Consider the following 19,624-nt stretch of genomic DNA (forward strand, 5'->3'; position numbering starts at 1 on the left):
AAGTTCCAATTTGTTTATAAAAGGCAACGGCAACATGGACCGGCTGACGATCGTTCTTCAAGCCATTTATTTTTAATATCAGCTATTTATCTTTTAAGTTCTCCATTTTCATTTCTATGTTTTCGAAAGCTAAGCAAGACAATGAAACATCATATATTTTGTGCACTGCGCTTAAAGCTAGTTTGAACGATAGTTATAAATAACAAGAAAAAGAAAACTGGGTTTGTCACATGGGTTATTTTGATCCACAGGGCTGGCTGACCACACTCATTGGTCCGAACAAGCCAATGAACCCGCTAGTCGTTGCCATTGGCTATAATTTTACCTTAATTTCTATGTCAGCTTACTAAATATTCGTCTTGAATTTATACACACTGAGCTAGAATTACGGTTATTAGGCAAGGAAACTTTCCTGCTTTCCATGTCATCCTTAAAAGCCATGATAAATAAAGTGGGCATACCCAAATGTACCCAATTACGCCGAGTCATGGTTTTTTGTGCTGCAATGCTTTTGATTGGCCTGACACTGATCACGTGAACCCGCCTCGTACTGATTTACGAACAGCCTCCATCAATAGCAAGGTGTCTACGACGGATGCTGATATCAAATGAAACCACAGCAGACCTTATTGCGAACGTTTATTTACCAATGCCTTAAAGATCTCCAACGATTTAGAGCTCCTCATATCTTTTACTCTTTATATCTTATTTTTATATTTATATTACGTCACCAAAGAACGCATTTTGAAATTTTTTTATTGATTACCCCCCGTTTATTTACTTTATGTATTAGACTTGAAACGGGCCTCAGGGGGTAGTCTTGTGATATGATTTAACTTCTTGCGCGACGTATCGCTGGTTGATTGTGACGTCAGATTGCTTTACCTCATAAATAATCTTGCGAATCGTTCATCCTTTCATTCTTTGAAGTTATCTTCATTGGACAGGGTGTGTTCTCGTAAGAGATTCGCAAATAGTTCGCTTTTTTTTAAAAAATACATTCAAGGTTATTTTTCGTGTCAGTTGACTAATTTCGGCGCATCTTCAGCGCTCGCCGACGGTAGCTTTCGATTCGGCCTGCAGAATCGAAAGGCTTCCGTTTTGGACGTCTTCGGTTAACCGCCGCTTGAGGTAAGACATTGAATTGTGCTAGACTTTGCTTTTAAAGAGTAACTACTGCATTTATTTGAATTAAATAGTTGTTATTTTATATTTCTTTTGACATTTCACTAAAAGTAAGTTCTGGCGTGCAAGCGATATTTACAGAGCCTCAAAACCCCTGTTTAATGAAATTAATTTGCTCCTACTTTTTTTGCAGGAATGGAGAGCGGGTGTAACGGCGAAAGAAACGGCGAAACAAATGGCGAAAGCCAAGAGCATCAGACTGAACAGTCGAATGCACCGATTCAAGGGTCTTTCGTGTTTGTTCCACGACTAGAACTTGACTTGAGCAATGACGACATTCAGTTAGATGTCTCGACTGAGCCTAACTCGCCATGTGAAAAGCGTCATTCGCTGGGAAGGAGTAATGTTGGTGGCAAACCGATAACAAACTTTGCTCATTTCAACGCTACGAAAATTCCAGACAAAGAATGCTCCATTGAAGAGCAGATGATAGCCAAGCTTGAAAAAAGCTTGGTTGTATCAAAGAAGAAAGGGAAAGAAAAAAGCAACATGAAAATGGTGGAGGAAAGCATGATAAAACCTCGAGGAGATGATAGGGTTGTTGTGATTCTTCACCATTTGAAATTTGTGCAAACATGGAATGCCAACAATCAAGGTCGCTTCAATGGCGCCATAGTACCTCTGCAAGGGGGAAATGGGCTGAGCAAATGGTGGCAAAGAAGGCCTACAGTTTCCAGAAAGGAAATGCTTAAAATCAGTTTTCTCTTGCTAGATAAATATCATAATCTTTTCAATGCAAAGTTGGAAGAAGTTTCTATCATCACTGAGGAACTTTTAACTGAGAAGAAAAACAGCAAAGGCTTCCACTTGAAAATTGCTAGATATGAAAGAGAGAGAACTGAGCTGATTATGGCTGTGGAAAAACTGACAATTGAAAAAGAGGAGATACAAGAGAGTCATGGAAGAGAGCTTAAGGATTTCAAAGCAGTCACTTTGGAGAAAGAAAAAACTCATTTGCAGAACATTGACGATATAAATAAGGCCATGGATGATGTGAAAAGGAAGTGGCAAGAAGAAGTAGATGTGATCAAAGAAAGCAGAGAGAAGGTATCGGAAATGAACGAAGCTAAAGTTGCTGAAATAAAACGAGAGAAAGAAGGGGAACTCGACTTGTTACAACGAGAACTAGAAAAGACTGCAATCGAGAAAGATGAAACGAAGCATCAATACAAAAAGCTTATTGAGAAATACAATGAGCTCAAATCTGCCAAGGACAAAGAGAAAGAGAAAGAGATCGACAGGTTAAAGTATGAATTAAGACTTAAAAAGGAGGAGAACAAGACACTTGTGGCTGGAATGAAGCATGTAAAGGAAAGTTTTCACTTAAAGGAAAATAAGATGGAATTGGAAATTAGAAATCTTCGTGAAGAGCTCGTTCTTAGGGAACAACAACTGAATGAAATGAATGACAGATTTGGAAATCAGATTCGCATTGCTCGTCTTTGTGAAAAGACCGGTTTGGAGAAGGAAGCAGTAGATGACACACAAAACAGCAATTACAGACACGATGTTGAAAATAACTGGAGTAATGAGAACAATAATGAGTATTCCAAAGAAAAGACATGCAACTGTTGTACCAAGGAATCAGAGAAGCATACGACAAGTAATTCTTGCGTGAAACACGAGCATTTCTTAGATGCAATCATGCCAGGAGAACCTTCAGACAGCGGGAAACTAAAAGCATTTGCCTTTTTGAAAATTGAAGATGTATGGGAAGAGCAGATAGCTTGTCATGAGAGCAATGTCGAAAAGCTTAAAGAATTGCAAAGATTGCGAAAGAATTTGATCAGCAGTAGAGAGGAGTTAGAAAGATCGATACAAGAGAACGTGAAGCTGAAGGAGTCTGTTATCAAGGAAAACGCTGTTATGGAGAAGCGTTTAAAGGTATTGATAAAGCGACAATCATATGAAATGAATAAGAAAGAGGAAGAAATAGAAAATCTGAAGCTAGAACTGGTTGATCAGAAAAATAATGCAAGAAAGTTGTCAAAAGAGTTGACAAAGAATATGATGATTCAGAAATACAAAGACGAAGAGATCGAGCTGCTGAATGCAACAGTAAAAGCAGAAAATAATGACGAATATTGTATTGTTACCTTAGAATCCATGACCAGCTTTAGAAAACATATTGAGAAACTTAGGCACGAAAATAATAACTTGCTGAGTTACTGTGATCGAGTGGAGGAGAAAGTTAGTGAGACAAAACGAGAGTTAGACCTAACAAGAAAACTTGGCAGTGAGTTGAGCATCAGGGAGATGGACTCACAAAAGATCTGCAAAGAGCTGATGTCAGAAGTTGATGCCAAGAATCAGATGTTGAGGACTTTGAAAGAGAAGATGAGAAAATTGCATCACAGTTACGAAGAAGTGAAAGAAGAGGCAGTGGACAACAGGTATGAATTAAGTAGTGTCAGTGGAAAGCTGGCAAAGATGCAGAAGAAGATGATAGACATTGAGGGTGAAAAGAAGCAGCTTGAAGAGGTGAACTCAAAATTGGCAAAGGATTTGGCACAGACTGGCAGAGAATTGCAGAAGTCAGTTGATATTGTGTGCCAACTGAAAATCCGATATGAGCATGTTGAAGAGCAATTCAAAGAAAAAGAAGACAAGATAAATGACTTGTCAAATGATCTGGTTTCAAAGAATAAAGAAATCAAATGCCTCATTGAAGAGATTGAGGAAAAAGAACATGAAAATGTTAAAATGCGAAAGCAGTTGGAAGAAATAAAAGACGAGAAGGAATCTGAAATGATGAAGCGTGAAAAGTGCAAGGAGGAGCTGGATCGTTTGACAAGCCAACTGGAGATTGCTTTAAAGAACGTTGAAAGTGAAAGGTTTGCCAACGAGGTTAAGCAAAGAGAAATTCAGAAATTGATGAGTGAGGTTGAGCAGCTCTCTGAGATTGCACGAGATAACCAAGAAATCGAAGAAGTCAACAAAAATATATTAAAACTTGAAAATAAATTGTTACTTCTGCAAAACGAGAATCACGTTTTAAAGCACGAAAACCAAAAAATGGAGCACGAGGTAAAAGAATTCGAAAATAAAGTGGAGACATTGAAATCACAAGGAGAGTTGGCTGGTGGTGAGAATAAGAAATTATTTGACGAAATAAAAACTAAAGAAAGTGAATTGGCAGAAAAGGGAAAGCTGATAAACAAACTTGAAAGCGAGCTTCGAAAGTTTCAGAGGTAATTTTATCCTGTTGCTGAATTTATGATTAATTTTGTTGTTGTTATAATGTAAGATTGAATTTATTCATGTACTTTGGACGTACCGTGGCTTGTTGGTTAAGTATAAGTGAATAAGCAGCATTGGACGATTGCAGCCATTGTTTCATGACCAAAAAGTAGTCACAAAATAAGAAAACCTGGAATTGGGAATCACATGAAAAGGAGGATGAGTTTTGTAGCTACTTGCAGAGTTACATTTGGGTAATTTTAAGCTTAGACATTCAAGCTTCTGTCTTGATCTTTAACATACATATTTGATGTTCCAAGAGAAGCATCCTACTGATGGAATCATTTTGACTTGTAGATCCGGTGCACCAGTCCAGGCAAAAGAGCAGCAGCGCAAGAGCAGCGTGTTTCCTTGGGAAGACGAAGAACTTGAAGTGTCGCCGGAAAAGGACACTGCCAATAAACCGTTGCCACAGAAAAGAACATTTGCCCAGGGAGATGGAATCAAGTCAACAAAGGAGACTGGGCAGAAATCAGGCCAAGGAAGCAGGGCTGCCAAGAAGGACATTGAAGTGAAGATGTTTTCTGACGAAGACGAAGATTCCTTGGACCTCGCCCCGAGTTACGTGCCTTCATTCTTACAGAACCGAGGCAGCGCCAGTGGTAGTAAGCCTGAACAGCCAAAGAGCAATAAACCAAGCTGGCTGCAAGACTCAGTTCAAGATTCGCAAAGAAAGAAAAACCCACCAGCAAAAGGCAGCAAAGAAGATGATATCTTTGATTCGATTGATGATTTATTGCCAATGGGCAAAAAAACAACAAATGCGCCCAGAGAAAGTGGGAACCACGAGGCGAATACAAAGAAATCTGGTCGACGCAGTGACGACTTGTTCTTCTTGAGTGATGAAGGAGATAATTTAGCACAGAAAAAGAACGAAGGCAATGGAAACAGCATCGCAGGAGGAAGAAGAAATGAACCGAAGAACAGAAGAAGGGGACAGAGTGGTGAAGATGCAGCGGATGAGTTGAAAAGATTGGTTGGCTTCTAGATAAGCGCAATCGTTTTGAAATGAGCAGAACTTTGAAAAATATTCTAATTGACATTGAAATACCAGTTACTAACTGCTTTTGTGCAGAAATATTTGTAAATTTATTACTATCTATTTATTCTCAATATTTGAAATTTGAAAAACGTCATAATTTTTTGTGTGTTTAATTCTGCTTCCATCGCCACATTTTGATATCATCGAGCTACATGCAGGATAGTATGAACGGATTATATTAATGGATAAACATTAAGTCTTCTTTCAACATTCTTAATGGACATATACTGTCAAGAATAAACCCGAATTAATAGACTCATTGGCATTCATTTGAAATCTAAAATTCATGTTTCAAGAATCTTCAAGTCCAGGGATACAAAGCCTAGATTTTTCAATTTGCAGGGTTTTGGATAAAAATTAGAGAGCAAACTTTGATTGAGTGCCACTGTTTTTTGTTTTTTTACGAAATTGTTTAACTTCTTCCAAAAATGTTACATGGGAATTGGATTAATGATTTAAATTCCATTTTGACTGGGAAACGTGTTTCCTGGATAAAGTCAAAACCTGTCTATAAAAACGTGTTTTTACAAAAGCCTTTAGGCAAAAGTTGAAAATTTGAAAAAATGTAATATAATCTTGCAAACTGTGTAGGGGATTTTAAACTAAACAAATGGATTTCCAGGGATTTTCACAAAAGACAATACGATTTAAACCCAAAGTATATGAGTTGTCCATGGAGTGATTTCCCTCTCGTATTTTCTCATATGCTGGTTTTTGCTTTACTTCCAGATTGTCACAAATGTGTTCTTTACATTATTATAATTTACGGAATTATAATGAAAACATTTCCCTTATTATAAGTCGCTATAAAATTAAATTATGTAAAGTTCGTATGTAATTATTTGTTTTTTCAATTCTTGTCATCTGCTGTGATCTCTTTATTTATATTAATTTCAGTCCCTTATTCTATTGATTGTTCATTTCAACCTGAAACAGGGTCGTCCTGGTCCGAAAGGAGCAGAAGGAGAACAGGGACCGCAGGTATTTTCTCCATTCTCCGCCAAAAATTATTTGGATAAACATCTCTTATCCATGGTTGCAAGGTTTTGACAAACATTAATCCTATGTTTTATGCTTCAACCTTTAAGGGTTGCCTTCTTTTCTGAAGCTTGAAATCAATTTTAAAGAAGAAATTTCCTCCTGAGTGTCTATGTTCAATGATTTTTTACCCCCATCTCTGGGGGTAAATATTGGTTTGAATGTATTTGTTCATTTAATCACATTGAAGTTAAATTTGACAGGGAGTTCAAGGTGAAGAAGGAAGGAAGGGAAGAATTGGAAATGATGGAGCCATGGTACGCTAGGTTTTGTCGATTTACTAATAGCACGAGGTTTTTTCTCTGCGTCTGTCGCTGATTTTCAGTGGGGGATTTTAATACCCCTGCCCTTCCTGTTCCCGTGAACCATTTGGGTTTTATTTTATGTTTGTTGCGCTATCACGTTTATTGCACTTTAGACTACACCCCTTTTTTACTTTATTACCACTCACGTACATATAAGCCTAAATGTTTTCTATACAAGCGGGGGATGGTCTTGGCATAGTCTGAAATATTTTTTCAATAGTGTCTTCTGATATTTGGCTGGGGACGGCGAATCACTTTTCTCAAGAAAAATGGCGTTTAACTCCTCAATATGAAGGAGAACTTCAAAATCTAATATAACTTGTAAACATTTGCATTTACCATCCATCTCTTTTTTGTTGTAGTGTTTTACTTGCATGCTCTCTGTTGCAGGGTCTACGTGGAATTGAAGGAAAACCTGGAGAACAGGGTCCAAAAGTAAATCATACGCCATTTGCCTTTTTTTATCTTGTAATGTCGCCTCTTTGTCAAAAACTGTGAGATCATAGTTTCTGTTCTTTGTAGGGCAATATCATTTCTTGAGATTACATATACTAGGCTTTAACCCTAATATTATTCTTCGTGGGTTGATTGGTAATCTCCGTTGTTTGCCCGTTGTTTTTATGTGTCCGTTGTTTGGATGTGTCCGCTGTCTGGAGTTGTCAGTTCTTTAGAGTTGTATGTTAATTGAAGTTTTATTGTACTTTTTTAAGACATTTAAGTTGTTAGAATCTTAAGATCTATGTCCTGGATGGCCGCACGTAGAATTCCTTTTCCTTTAGTCATAGGGCCCTGATTCTCATCTCATGTAAGGAGCTTTGACTCAATCTTTGCCTCTATCAATTAAATTTAAAATTTTTGAAACTTGATTCAATCATGATTTCTCTTTTTTACCCTATCCATTCACTTTCTTAAAACATTACCATTTAGAAATCAGAGTCAATAGGTTTATTCTATCCGCTGTGACCGTATAGAGTTTTAAACCCGCTTTCTATTCTTCGCAGGGTTCTCGCGGCGAAGTTGGAAATCTTGGTGAGAATGGAAAACCAGGGAAAGTGGTCAGTGTATGATATCGATAATTGATTTTCAAATTGATCTGCTCAAGATGGTATTCACAGAACATGTTCTCATTATTTATTTTATAAACTCACAAAATTTAGTGATATGGTAAAGTTTTTAGGAAGAAAAACCTAGCTTCTGACTGTTAAAATTTTGTACAATTAGAGTTTACTCGTCTTTTATGCTCATGTTTCGGTTTTGCAATTTTTTTTGGTTTCAAAAAAACAGGCTATTGTTTTAAGATAACACCTTTTTCGACCTAACATTTTCTGAATTACTAACTTTATAAAGACAATGATTTACTTTCCTGTTTGTTTTGTCTTAGGGGTTATTTGGAAAGCCGGGTCCACCAGGACCTGCTGGAGCACCCGTAAGATACTTTCAAAATGTCGTCGATCTGTTGATTTATACTAATTCTTTTACGTTTTTTTCACCACTTTTTATTCTACAAACTAATGTTTTCTTTAGAATTCTTAATGCATCTTCTGGATTCTCACAGTACAACATCTAATTTGGCTTTGTATCAATCTCGTTATATGATTTTCATCTTATGGAGCAATATACAACTTCAAAATATTCTTGAAGGATTAATCTTCACATTCCTTACCATTTCTTTCTAATTCAAGTCTGTTTTTTCCACAATTAAAGTTATTGTCAAATTGGATATATTTAGGTACACCATGCATTTTTACAACACCTTAACTCCTCTTTGAAAATTACCATCATTCATAATTATCAAATCCTGAATGTTTAATCCAAATTGTGATGGTTGCATTTTGTTCCACGAAGTTTTGCATCGCTTGAAAAAGGGATGGTGTATTTCAAATTTAGCAGATTCTTGAAACATTTCATCTCAAGAGCATATACTTCTCACTTTTTTATCAACTCACATCAATGAGTCCTGACTGACCTCTTTACTTTTCAAGGGTAACCTAGGAACTCCAGGCCTTTCGGGAAAATTGGGATTACCTGGCCAAAAGGTAGAAGTTTTTCTTTGATAATTAGTTTTTTACTTTCTCATGCAGCGTAAATTACGAACCATGTATTTTTTGCAGCAAAGGAGGAACTTTCCTTTTGAAATATTTTATATGAAATGTGAATTCGAATTGGTACACCCTCAAATTATTTTCTTACACAGCTTGATCTATTAAATCTTTGTTTTTCTTGTGCATATGATTTGAGGAACTTAAGTTCTTTGTGACAACTTATGTATATCATTAAGGTAAGACAGCTTTCTACAACCATTTTGAATAGATTGAATTTATCTTTTTAACAATGCGAAGGATTTGATAATTTTATAGTTGGCCAGTTGTTTTTGCTTTCATTTTATGAAAGTTTTCTCTTGAACAGAAAAATTTATTGTTTTTGCTTAGGAGTATTTATTAACCCGTCAATAGTGCTAAGATAACCCTGCAATATATTGTAATCTAAAAAAATTTTAACCTTCTCTTCATAAAAAGCTATTTTCTATTTTACAAGTATGTTGTGCAGGTTTCCTCGTAAGCTTTTTCAAATTTGCCTGAAAAACGAATGCATTCAAGCTTACTGAAAATTTTGTTCTGCGGTTTTCACATGAAACTTCCCCTGGTGGTGAAGACCCCAACCTTGCCTGCCTGAAGTATATTCACCACTGATTCCCCTACAGTAAGAAAATTGTTTGTCGTTTTTTGTTGTCGACAAAATTATCCCGCCCATAGAAAGTGCTTTGTGGTAGTAGATCGAGTTTAAACTGATAACAAACTATACGTATTTAGGGTTCCAATGGAGACGCTGGTGACCAGGGGCCTAAAGGTGAAAAGGTAAGTTTTTAAAACTATTTTATAGATTTTGCAGGTTAGGTAGAGATGCCTAATAAGCAAGACACTTAGGCAATGGTTTTTGGGAATTAAAGCTTCTGCAGAACATGAATTGAAATCTGAAACAGGAATGAACTTAGGAAACAATCTTTTGCATTAAGAAAAATTAGAAGTTTCACGGAGCAGTGTGTAATGAAATTGCAAAGCAGATAAATGAATAGTTACCCTGGGTACCAGACTCTTTCTTATTTTATATTGAGTGAGTCTGGTAACTAGGGTGGTGAATAGTCTTCTTGGACCGTAAATTGTTTAACCTGCAAATTTTTCGAATGGTTTGCACATGAAATCTCTTGCGCGAAAATTTATTTATTCAATGTGTATATGGATTTTGTGGTTTTTGGTATCACGAAAACAATTATCGCGTGTATTTCGACCACTGTGGCTCACTCTGGTTCACTCTGGCCCACGGTGGCCCACTGTGGCCCACTGTGTGCCCACTCTCGCCACCAGTGCTAGGACCTCTTTTTCTCTGTCTTCCTTCGCAACAAAGTTTTAAGCCAGTGTTATTTTGACAGGGTAACCGTGGTGAGATCGGACGAAATGGTGCGATTGGAGACCAAGGCATACTGGTAAAACTTCTTTTTCGATAGAAAAATTGATTATAGTGCAATGTGATAATTCGTTTAACTGATATTTGGGGATCTGTCTAATTACTACTGAACCCTCTTAAGTAGCTTTCGCTAATCTAAATAGATATCTATAAAGCTATGAAAAGCAAAGTCTAGAATCTTACATTATAAAGCCCTTGTACACCAGACAACACATCTAAAGGGGTACTGTCCCATGCTATCATAAATGAAATGGAATAAAATAATATAATTGAATGATAAAGCAAGGTTTCATGTAGACTTTAAATATAGAAGACTACTAATAACGTGTCTGTTTACTCGATATGCACATCGTTGTGAGTAGGACAGGGCAGTTCTATGCTGTACTTCTAAGGTTCTACACACTCTGGCCACCAATACTTGACATTTTCCCAGAATTCACTTGTCTCTTCCTTGCAAGATAATTTTGTCTCGAACTTTCAGGTACCCCAGCTTTGTATGATACTAACTGTTTTCATTTAATTTAAGATGTGTTGTTAAGTTGTAAGTTTAATAAGGTGTTATATTGCGTTTGATATGCGGGGTTAAAGGATCTTGTTGTTATTACAGGGTGAAGTAGGAGATGAAGGTTTTACAGGTGATAGAGGACCACCAGGAAAACGGGTAGGTAGTCTTTTCGATCATGACACTTTCAGTGAAATACGCTACCTACTAAGCCAACATCAAGTTGTGTTCTTCTAGAAAATGTTTTGAAAGTCACTAGGATTAGATTCTAAATGTCTGTAGTCTGTAGATTTGTGGAATTAGACATTTTGACATCTACTTCTTAATGCAGGTCTTAGCTCTGTGTATAGGAATGTGATGGGTATTTGGAGCCACTTGTTCCCTATTCCAAATGACTCGAAAATCTTTCTTTAAAATCATATATTTTGATCTTGGAAATGAAACAGAAGGACCGATAAAAAACTTGGGAAATTCACAGCTTGCCACAACAATCAAGAATTCTGCACATACTATTGCCAGTAATTTTACAACTTTAAGTATTTTTATAATAATTCTTAATATATCTTTCATGATATTTGAAATAACAATTTTGCTTTTGCTAACTTATTTTTATCTGTTTAAATGCGCAATGATTCATTGCTCTGGTGTTTCTTTAGATAATTGATTATCCTTTTAAATTAGGGTCAGCCTGGACCTTTAGGACCGAAAGGTTATCCTGGCCAAAGAGGTTACAAGGTAGATCTCTGCATTTTAATGTGTATTTCTTTTGTTTTGCCACTTTGGAACACTGGACTTTTTGGGTATAAGGAGGTGTTCCACAAGGAAAGACATTTCCGACAGGGGAGGGATAGGGTAAAGAAGGGCGTAAAGAGGGATGTGATACCCCAGTTTTAATGAGTTGGTCCATAAAATTGCTAGTTGGTCCGTAAAATTGTTTGTTGATCGGTGAAATTTTGGATGGTAAAGTAGGAACAATATTCTATACAGCTATATCTTCCATGGTAAATTCTACTTTTTGTGAACCCGCCTAAAAAAATAGACCACAGCACCCACCCCCCCCACTCAGTCTACTAAGTCAAAGAACGCCCCTGGCCAGAAGCGCAGTTAAACAGATTTCAAAATATATTTTCATAAAGTTTTCTAAGCAAGAACAAACCGTATTTATTCAAAAAATTCAGCAATTTTAAGATATTCTTAAAAATAATTTGGATAATATTAACAAAAGTAGATACTGTAGCCATGTGTCAACACAGGGGGTAAACCAACAGTTGTTATATTCTGACTTTTGGGATGGATTATTTCCTCAGATTTGATGCTGGTGCTTATTTTCGTTTGAGACATCTTACAAATCCACCAGGCTCTACCGTTTTAATTCGATAGATATATAAGCATCAGAGGAAAAAACAATGCCAAACAGACTTTCAGTCCTAAACATGCCATTATTTTGTATTAAATAGGAATTAGATATTTGATTCAATTTTCTGTTTTCTTTTCTCGCAGGGTGTTCAAGGCCCCTCTGGTGCTCCAGCTCCTCATGGAAAGCCAGGCTTACCTGTAAGTTCAGCAAGCCTAAGAAGCATTTGTTTATGTTCGTTTCTCTCATTAACCTTCAAAGCAACACCGGCTTTAATTCTTTTTGCAAGTAATGTAAAATATTGTTAAAGAATGTTAGATTTGTGTAGGCCGTGGGAGTTCATTTTCGCACTTAGTTTCTTCAACAAGGAGCAACTTTAATGCACCGTTTACCCCCTCTTGTTATTTTTGATCCGTTCCAAAATCTAAATTTTGTTTGCTGTGTGGTCATTATCCATTCAATTCAAAATCAAACATTTAACTCATCATTCAGGTCTTCAGTTATTGCAGTATTACAGTGACACTTGCCTTTAATTAAATTCTTCTCGATGCAATCTACTGAAGGTTGGTTTTAATAAACCCAAAAATAGTACCATAAATCTTCAATTTAGTCCCATCCTAGAATAAACCCCCTTCAAATAATCCCCAAAATAAAATTTTTCTAATGCAAACTCCCAACCTCGAATATGCCCTCACCTCTAAATCCCACATCTAGAATAGGCCCTCGTCGAAAACCCCTCATATAGAAACTTTGAATAGCCTCTACTCAGTGGTGTAGTGCTATCAAAATAACAAGGGGGGCTCTTGCACAAAATGTTGCGAAAAACAATAGCAAAAGTAGAAATTTGCCGATTTTTGGCATTAACAAGGGGGCTCAGCCCCCAGAGCCCCCTAGCGCTACGCCCCTGTCTCTACTTTCTAATAAACGCTTACCTCGAATAAGCCCGAACTTCCTGATGGAAATAAGCCCACGAAGGTTATTCAGGGATTTGGGGTAGAGAATTTCTTCCTTAACAGTGGAACTCTTCATTAAGATGTTAAGCTGTTTGTTAGTTTCGATTCCGATATATTTTGTTTGATTCTCAAGGGTCTAAACGGAGTAAAAGGGGCAGTTGGGGCAAACGGAAACAAAGGAGAAAAGGTATGTTGAAATGTATGACGTAAGAGTTTGAAAATCTAGTTTTTCGTGCAATGTATCCTTTCAAAACGTTATGAGTACTTTATAAAACCTGCAGCAGCTATTATTATGTTATTATTATTATTATTATTATTATTATTATTATGTAGACAGTTGCTGCTTAACCATCTACTTCACAGTACTCGTTGGTGTATAGAGAGCCGTTTGATCTCTGTACTTAACTCGGAGTAGCAGCTACGAACAATCCTCATGCACACTCGAAAGTATATAAGGAAATGTACGCTATGTCTGCCTTTCTTTATAAGCCTGATTTATCGAGCATTACTTCAGTCTCCCTGCCCTCTTCTTAGAATTCAACATTCCAATAACAAACTAGCAAAAACAAATGGCAACAGCTTCTCGCTGGTAATTGTTTAGCTCTCCATTTGCTGCAACCCTAAGCCTGAAACCCTTAAGAAAACTTCGATCGTCTTTTTTGTAAAATCATTGGTCTGGCAACGTATTTAAAATCATTATGATTTTCATAAACCTTTCGCTCAATGGTAATATCACCATTAAGTTGTATAATTAGCAAAAGGTGTATTATTTCGTCGCATTTATATGCAGTCTAAAGAGAGCTGATGTTCGATGAATAGTTTTCAATCGATGATACTTTTCTTTCAGGGTGCCCAAGGCTCTTTTGGACCAGAGGGAGAATTAGGGCCTAAAGTTAGTGTTTTTGAAAATACTTTTGTTACAGTATATTGAGATTTATCGCAATTCAATTATTAAAGCATGATTGAGCCGTTTAAAACCTTGTGTAGCTCCGAAATCAACGATTTTTAGTGTTTTTTTTTTCGTTAAAACGCTGTTTGAGATTAAATAGTTTTTTCCTTTCCTTATGTTATTTCCTTACCTTTATTTGTCTTCTTTATTCTCAAATCATTGGCTAGTTACAAGAGACTAAAGACTTTGGAAATTGTTCAACAAGTCCTTTTTTAAGAAATCTTCATTGCCTTCTAAAGATTAACCTTGCTTTTTTTAAGGGTGAAACTGGAGATGTTGGTCTCCCCGGAATATCCGGCTCGTCAGGACAGAAAGTAAGTTGATTTTGTAAGAAACTTGCATATTTCATAGGACCTTGGTGGGGGGTTAGCTAGTTGTTTGTCATTACTTGCAGATGTCCCTTATTGGCCTTTTTTCGAATTTCGCTCAAAGTTTTTTGCTATGCGTATATTATCTGCTGTGTTTTGAAATATGGTTTAATTGTCGCTCTTTTTTAAAGTTGAAAATGTGAATTCAGTTATTTTAGGCCAGCTGCTTTTTCTAGTTCACAAACCTTCCCAGAACCCAACGAAAACAACAATTCAGGTACCCCAAATTTTGCGCATGAACAGCAAAAAACACTAAGTTCTTTATGGCTGCGATTCGATGCAAAGCACAATTTTGGTAGATTAATCATTTTATCGACTGATTAAATTTTTAGGGCTATCCTGGTGATATTGGTGATTCTGGAGCAATTGGAGGAAAAGTATGTCTAACGATTTTGTTTCTGAATCGTGTTTTTTGGTTTGTTTGATTGGTTTGTTTAACGTTGTTCAACACTGCAAAAGTCACTTGGTATTATCTTCAATTAAGTCATTTTTAGTATCACATGCATTGATAACATTAAAAATTCACGTTTGTGATACGATTTGATGAAAACAATAAATGCTGCAATTATGTTCATTGCCTAAAAATCAATGGCTTTCTTTAGGGAGATGTTGGAACATTGGGGCTACCCGGAGGGAAGGGAGCAAAAGGCGAGAAGGTGATTTCAATCTCTTATTGTCAGAGTGTTACAACCGATCACTTTCGATCGGCATGATCATTCTTTAACATCATAATCATCATTGTCACCCATAAGCATGATTATTGATCACTATGATCGTCATTCTCAAAATCAGTTATGATAAATCATCTAATCGATTTCTATTACGAATCGCCATCATCGATTGTCATGCTTTGCCATGATCAATGCTCTTTTTATGTGTCAAACACTGCAGACTCAAATGCATTTGGCTTGGTGTAGATGTCAGAACAATTTTTTCTTCTTGAAACTATAAACATACTTGTTTCTGACACTTCAAAATGACTTTGCCAATGAATAATGAAGTACTGTTAATTTTAGCTCAAAGTATTAGTTGTTTTATGTCATGATATATAAGTAAGGGCTTATAGTTGCTCGTACAGACATGGAGCTGTTCCCGCTTTTTCAAAAAAGTTTTGTCTGTTTCTGTAATTAGGGAAAGCGTGGAAAACAAGGAGCCGTTGGAAAAAAGGGCGGAAAGGGTATTCCGGTAAGAATTGGCATCTTAAGCGCCCTCTACCATTTTGGCAATAATTATCTCTGCTATATCTTTAAAAGCAAGGCTCCTGAAAATGATTTCCTTGAAAATAAAGCTTGATATATATGTTGAATGTTTCTACTAGAGTTTGTTAAATATTTCAAGTATTTGTTGAATATGTTAAATATTTCTACTTTTGATTGCAGCACTGTACTAAAAGAAATATTTTGCCATGAATAATTTTCTTAGACTTCTAATTTTAAGGATTTCTGCAGACTTTGTTGAGTCGATTTTTATCCAGTGTCAAAGAAACTGTTATTCTTGATTTCCGATTTTAGGGCCATCCTGGTCGGCCCGGCTATAGAGGAGATGCTGGAAGACCTGGTTTAGACGTACGTACCAAATGATTTCTTTTTGTTGAGTGAGATGTTTTTTAAGTGTCGAGTTGTAAGATTGTTTTTAAGAGACATTCAGATGTATGTAAAGTAGTGCAAATTGTCGGTAAAACGCCTTGGGTCACTCAACATCTGTAGTTCCTAGGACAACAATCTTCGAGAAAATCTCAAACTTTTCCAAGGTTATCAAGCTCTAGAAAAAATCGAATAAAATATGTAACTGAAAAGAATAGAAAAATGTATACGATTTTCTTGAATACGATTTTGTCGTTTTGGGTGTCCAAAGTCAGAATTGATTCTGGGGTTGTTGCTCCCCATTTCTAGGTTCTAAACAGCTGGAAGAAGATATTTTTTCTTTAATAGATAGTTTTCTCTGGATTGCTGTTAACGAGTCAATATTTATATTACAAGCAAATGGAGACAAATCTTCCTCTTTATTCCAGGGTGAAAATGGCCCCACTGGCAGGCCTGGCTATCCTGGTTTAAAGGGTTTCCCGGTAATTTTCTATTTCTTGCAATTTTTATTAATTTGTTTTGAAAAATTACATGTTATTTTAGTTTTGAACTTAATTTTTTTGGCTTGCACTGAATAAACGAAGCAATTCTTCAATTGTACTCCTGATCACCCATTCTTAGACGATATCGTTTCAAATTTCTCTTCAGTTATAGAAATCGTGTTTTATGTCATTCACTTTTCCTTCTGTGAATTCTTTCTTCTATAGAATATACTTACGAATATTTATTCCTTAAATATACATCTTGTATTTTCAATTTACAATTTTAAATGTTACTTAACACACCTATTTGTCACAATGCTTTTTTTATATAATCAAAGATAAAAGGCACAATACATATTACCTTCTACACTACTAGCGAGAACTACTTTACAATTCTACTGGGACGAAAACCCCCGAGGAACAAAAGGCTGTGTCTACCCCAAGGGCATTAACATATATATACGCATAAATATAAGAATAGGAGATAAAAATACGTTACAGATAAAAAAATGGTTAAGTGGTGTACATTTTACATTGAAACGACCTTATTCAAACAGACTAGTATCGCGGATGAATTGTAGAGTCAAGTTGAGAATGTTTCTATTGACGCCATAAGGGAAATTTTCATTGCCATATAGTAAAAGCTGAGTTAGAGTCTTATTTGACAGGTTTGTAGGTCCAAGAGGTCGTAATATGTCAAAGACTCCAGCAAGAAAATCTTGTCGTTGAGCAGCTCACCAGTTAACTACGCTTTCGATGTGATATTCATAAATTCTTTAGCTATTTATAATTATTTGGTTCATTAAATCGTTTTTTCAGGGAAATAAAGGCCCGCTTGGAGAGAAAGGCAAAACAGGACAGCCTGGAAAGAAAGTAATTAGTCTCTTTGTCATGGCCCTCAGGGGATTCTTGCGATTCTTTATGTGTCATAGGGTTTACGCTGTTTTCTTTGGTGTAAAACACTGATACTATCAATGTATGATGTAGTGGCCTCCACTCAACTGCCCAACAAAAAAGGATTTTGTCCGTTTTGAATAATTCAGAATTTGAAAATCATAGAAATTCTTATGATTAAAAGTTTAGCACTGGCAGGTCAGGAAAGGCATCCAGAGGTATCAGTATTGATAAGTATTAATATCGATATATTTTTCCAACGTGAATAGAAATTTTGAATTGGTTTTTGACTTAAACGTGCCTGAAACTGAGTGAGATTGATTTATTTTAGGGTCTTCCTGGATTTAGTGGACCAGAAGGAGAGCTTGGACCTAAGGTTGGTGAAAGTTGTTGGCAATTTTAATTGGTTGAAGATCGTTTTGTTTCGTAGCAAATGTTTTTGAAAAAAGTAGATCAATGGTATAAATTACAATTGTTTTCAGTAACACATTGGCCTAGTTACCTGTCCGGTAGGTACACAATCTACAAGCTTGATTCCCAGTTCAGAATATTTGTTGTTGTTGTTGTTGTTGTTGTTGGGTGCCTACCTTGAAAAAGTTAAAAAGAAAACAAGAATAATTGAATAATGCCTCTATTATTGAAACTTTGTTTGCACCTGATTTAATATTATAGTTACTGCCTATATTCTGTTCTTCGGTATTATAGAACTATGATATTTATTGTGTTTGTTGCCTTTACAAAACTCGGAAAAAACCTTCTTGTTATGTTTAGTTGGTTTTTATATTTATTGTGGGTATAAATACGTTTTTGATGAAGAAAATAAAATTTCTAAATCTTTTATAGGGCGCAAAAGGGCAAAAGGGTGAGGCTGGAAAACAAGGCAAACAGGTAATTTTATTTCGTTTAAAACTGGCCATTCTGCAGTTGATGTGCCAGCAAAATTAAGAAAATAATAGGCATTGCATTTAACAATGAAGCTTTATACAGGATTCGTTGAACAATATTGTAGTGTTTTCTGTTTTTTATGTCCATGTTTTCTGCTGTGTTTCTTGCAGACGCCCACCTGATCTGAATAGAGTTTATTCCCCGTCTTCCCTTCACTGTTTATTGCCTTTGGCGTCATAATTCACATGCAAATAAACTACATTTTAATTAAGATAGTCTGTCTATCTTAGCCCATCGATTACGAGTTTAAAGCATTTTCTTTGAAATCAATTTGTTTTAGGGCATAACTGGGGAAGCTGGTATTGCCGGTGACTCAGGACTTATTGGACCAAGGGTGAGAAACGATTTTTAAGTATTTTTTGTCAGTAGTTTTTTTATATTTCATATTGAAATGAGGATATGTCGCAAGGTGGTGTCTCGTTTTGATGTAAAAGGATATGTCGCAAGAAGGTGTCTCGTTTTGATGTAAATGGATATGTCGCAATAAGGTGTCTCGTTTTGATGTAAATGGATATGTCGCAATAAGGTGTCTCGTTTTGATGTAAATGGATATGTCGCAAGGTGGTGTCTCGTTTTGATGTAAATAATTCCTTATGGAAAATCATCTCAAAAATGTATATGAGAGATAAAATCTAGACTCGCTGAATTGACGCACAGATTGGAAATTCACTCTCTGCCGCTTTACTTCCAGTTAAAGGTACCTTCTAATAAGGTTATGCTTATAAAGGTGAAATTCCCCTATATGTATCTGAGCCGAATATTTGCTTGACATGATTGGAAATTGAACTCAAATCCTACCACTTTGTTCCGGTCCTGCAATACAATTTTCATATGGTTGTCTGAGTCATGAAAAAGTCCTTGTAATCTTACATGATTCCTTTGAAAAATGATGAAAATACATCTGGTTAAAAGTCTTGATTTTCATTTATTAGGGACCACAAGGTGCGAAAGGGAAAAGGGGTCAAATTGGTGCTGCCGGGATTACGGTAAAATTATTATCTTCTTTTATTCTTATGCTTAAACGATAATCATTGTCTTAATTTTGAATTAATGATGTTCCAAAATATTTTTGGATTGTCTAATTGCAAAGCTTTTTTTCAGAGTAATCTTGAAAATGTCATTTTTAATGGATACGTTTGAAAAGACCCTTTTAAGTTGTGTTGTTGATATTTTGTGATGAAATCATTGTACTGACATCTTTCTCCTTGCACAGTTACATATTATCCAATGATATAAAGATGTACTTGAATACTAATTTTGATTTATTTCTTGCACACCACTTAGCTAATGAACGCTCGTGGTATGCCTATTTTTTTGGGATG

The 19,624-nt window shown here is 36.0% G+C and overlaps 2 protein-coding genes across 2 annotated transcripts in view; both read left to right on the forward strand.

Moving 5' to 3' along the window:
• LOC135693283 (uncharacterized) overlaps nt 1–19,624 on the forward strand; it is a 51,736-nt gene that overhangs the window by 12,634 nt on the left and 19,478 nt on the right. The window contains exons 17-40 of the mRNA XM_065211717.2: nt 6,404–6,448; nt 6,709–6,762; nt 7,201–7,245; nt 7,812–7,865; nt 8,192–8,236; nt 8,793–8,846; nt 9,621–9,665; nt 10,238–10,291; nt 10,880–10,933; nt 11,456–11,509; nt 12,275–12,328; nt 13,215–13,268; nt 13,929–13,973; nt 14,291–14,344; nt 14,731–14,775; nt 15,001–15,054; nt 15,530–15,583; nt 15,910–15,963; nt 16,410–16,463; nt 17,283–17,336; nt 17,689–17,733; nt 18,201–18,245; nt 18,583–18,636; nt 19,235–19,288. Coding sequence (XP_065067789.2) covers nt 6,404–6,448; nt 6,709–6,762; nt 7,201–7,245; nt 7,812–7,865; nt 8,192–8,236; nt 8,793–8,846; nt 9,621–9,665; nt 10,238–10,291; nt 10,880–10,933; nt 11,456–11,509; nt 12,275–12,328; nt 13,215–13,268; nt 13,929–13,973; nt 14,291–14,344; nt 14,731–14,775; nt 15,001–15,054; nt 15,530–15,583; nt 15,910–15,963; nt 16,410–16,463; nt 17,283–17,336; nt 17,689–17,733; nt 18,201–18,245; nt 18,583–18,636; nt 19,235–19,288 — 1,224 coding nt within the window. The remainder of the gene's footprint in view (nt 1–6,403; nt 6,449–6,708; nt 6,763–7,200; nt 7,246–7,811; nt 7,866–8,191; nt 8,237–8,792; nt 8,847–9,620; nt 9,666–10,237; nt 10,292–10,879; nt 10,934–11,455; nt 11,510–12,274; nt 12,329–13,214; nt 13,269–13,928; nt 13,974–14,290; nt 14,345–14,730; nt 14,776–15,000; nt 15,055–15,529; nt 15,584–15,909; nt 15,964–16,409; nt 16,464–17,282; nt 17,337–17,688; nt 17,734–18,200; nt 18,246–18,582; nt 18,637–19,234; nt 19,289–19,624) is intronic.
• On the forward strand, nt 5–6,391 carry LOC135694161 (uncharacterized). Its single transcript, XM_089111361.1, has 2 exons — nt 5–4,376; nt 4,723–6,391. The coding sequence occupies exons 1-2, from the start codon at nt 1,321–1,323 to the stop codon at nt 5,411–5,413; spliced, it is 3,747 nt and encodes a 1,248-aa protein (XP_088967487.1). The 5' UTR covers nt 5–1,320; the 3' UTR covers nt 5,414–6,391.

The sequence above is a fragment of the Rhopilema esculentum genome, chromosome 11 (assembly GCF_057945365.1).
Source record: "Rhopilema esculentum isolate cy_ngs chromosome 11, ASM5794536v1, whole genome shotgun sequence".
In the NCBI taxonomy this organism is placed as follows: Eukaryota; Metazoa; Cnidaria; class Scyphozoa; order Rhizostomeae; family Rhizostomatidae; genus Rhopilema; species Rhopilema esculentum.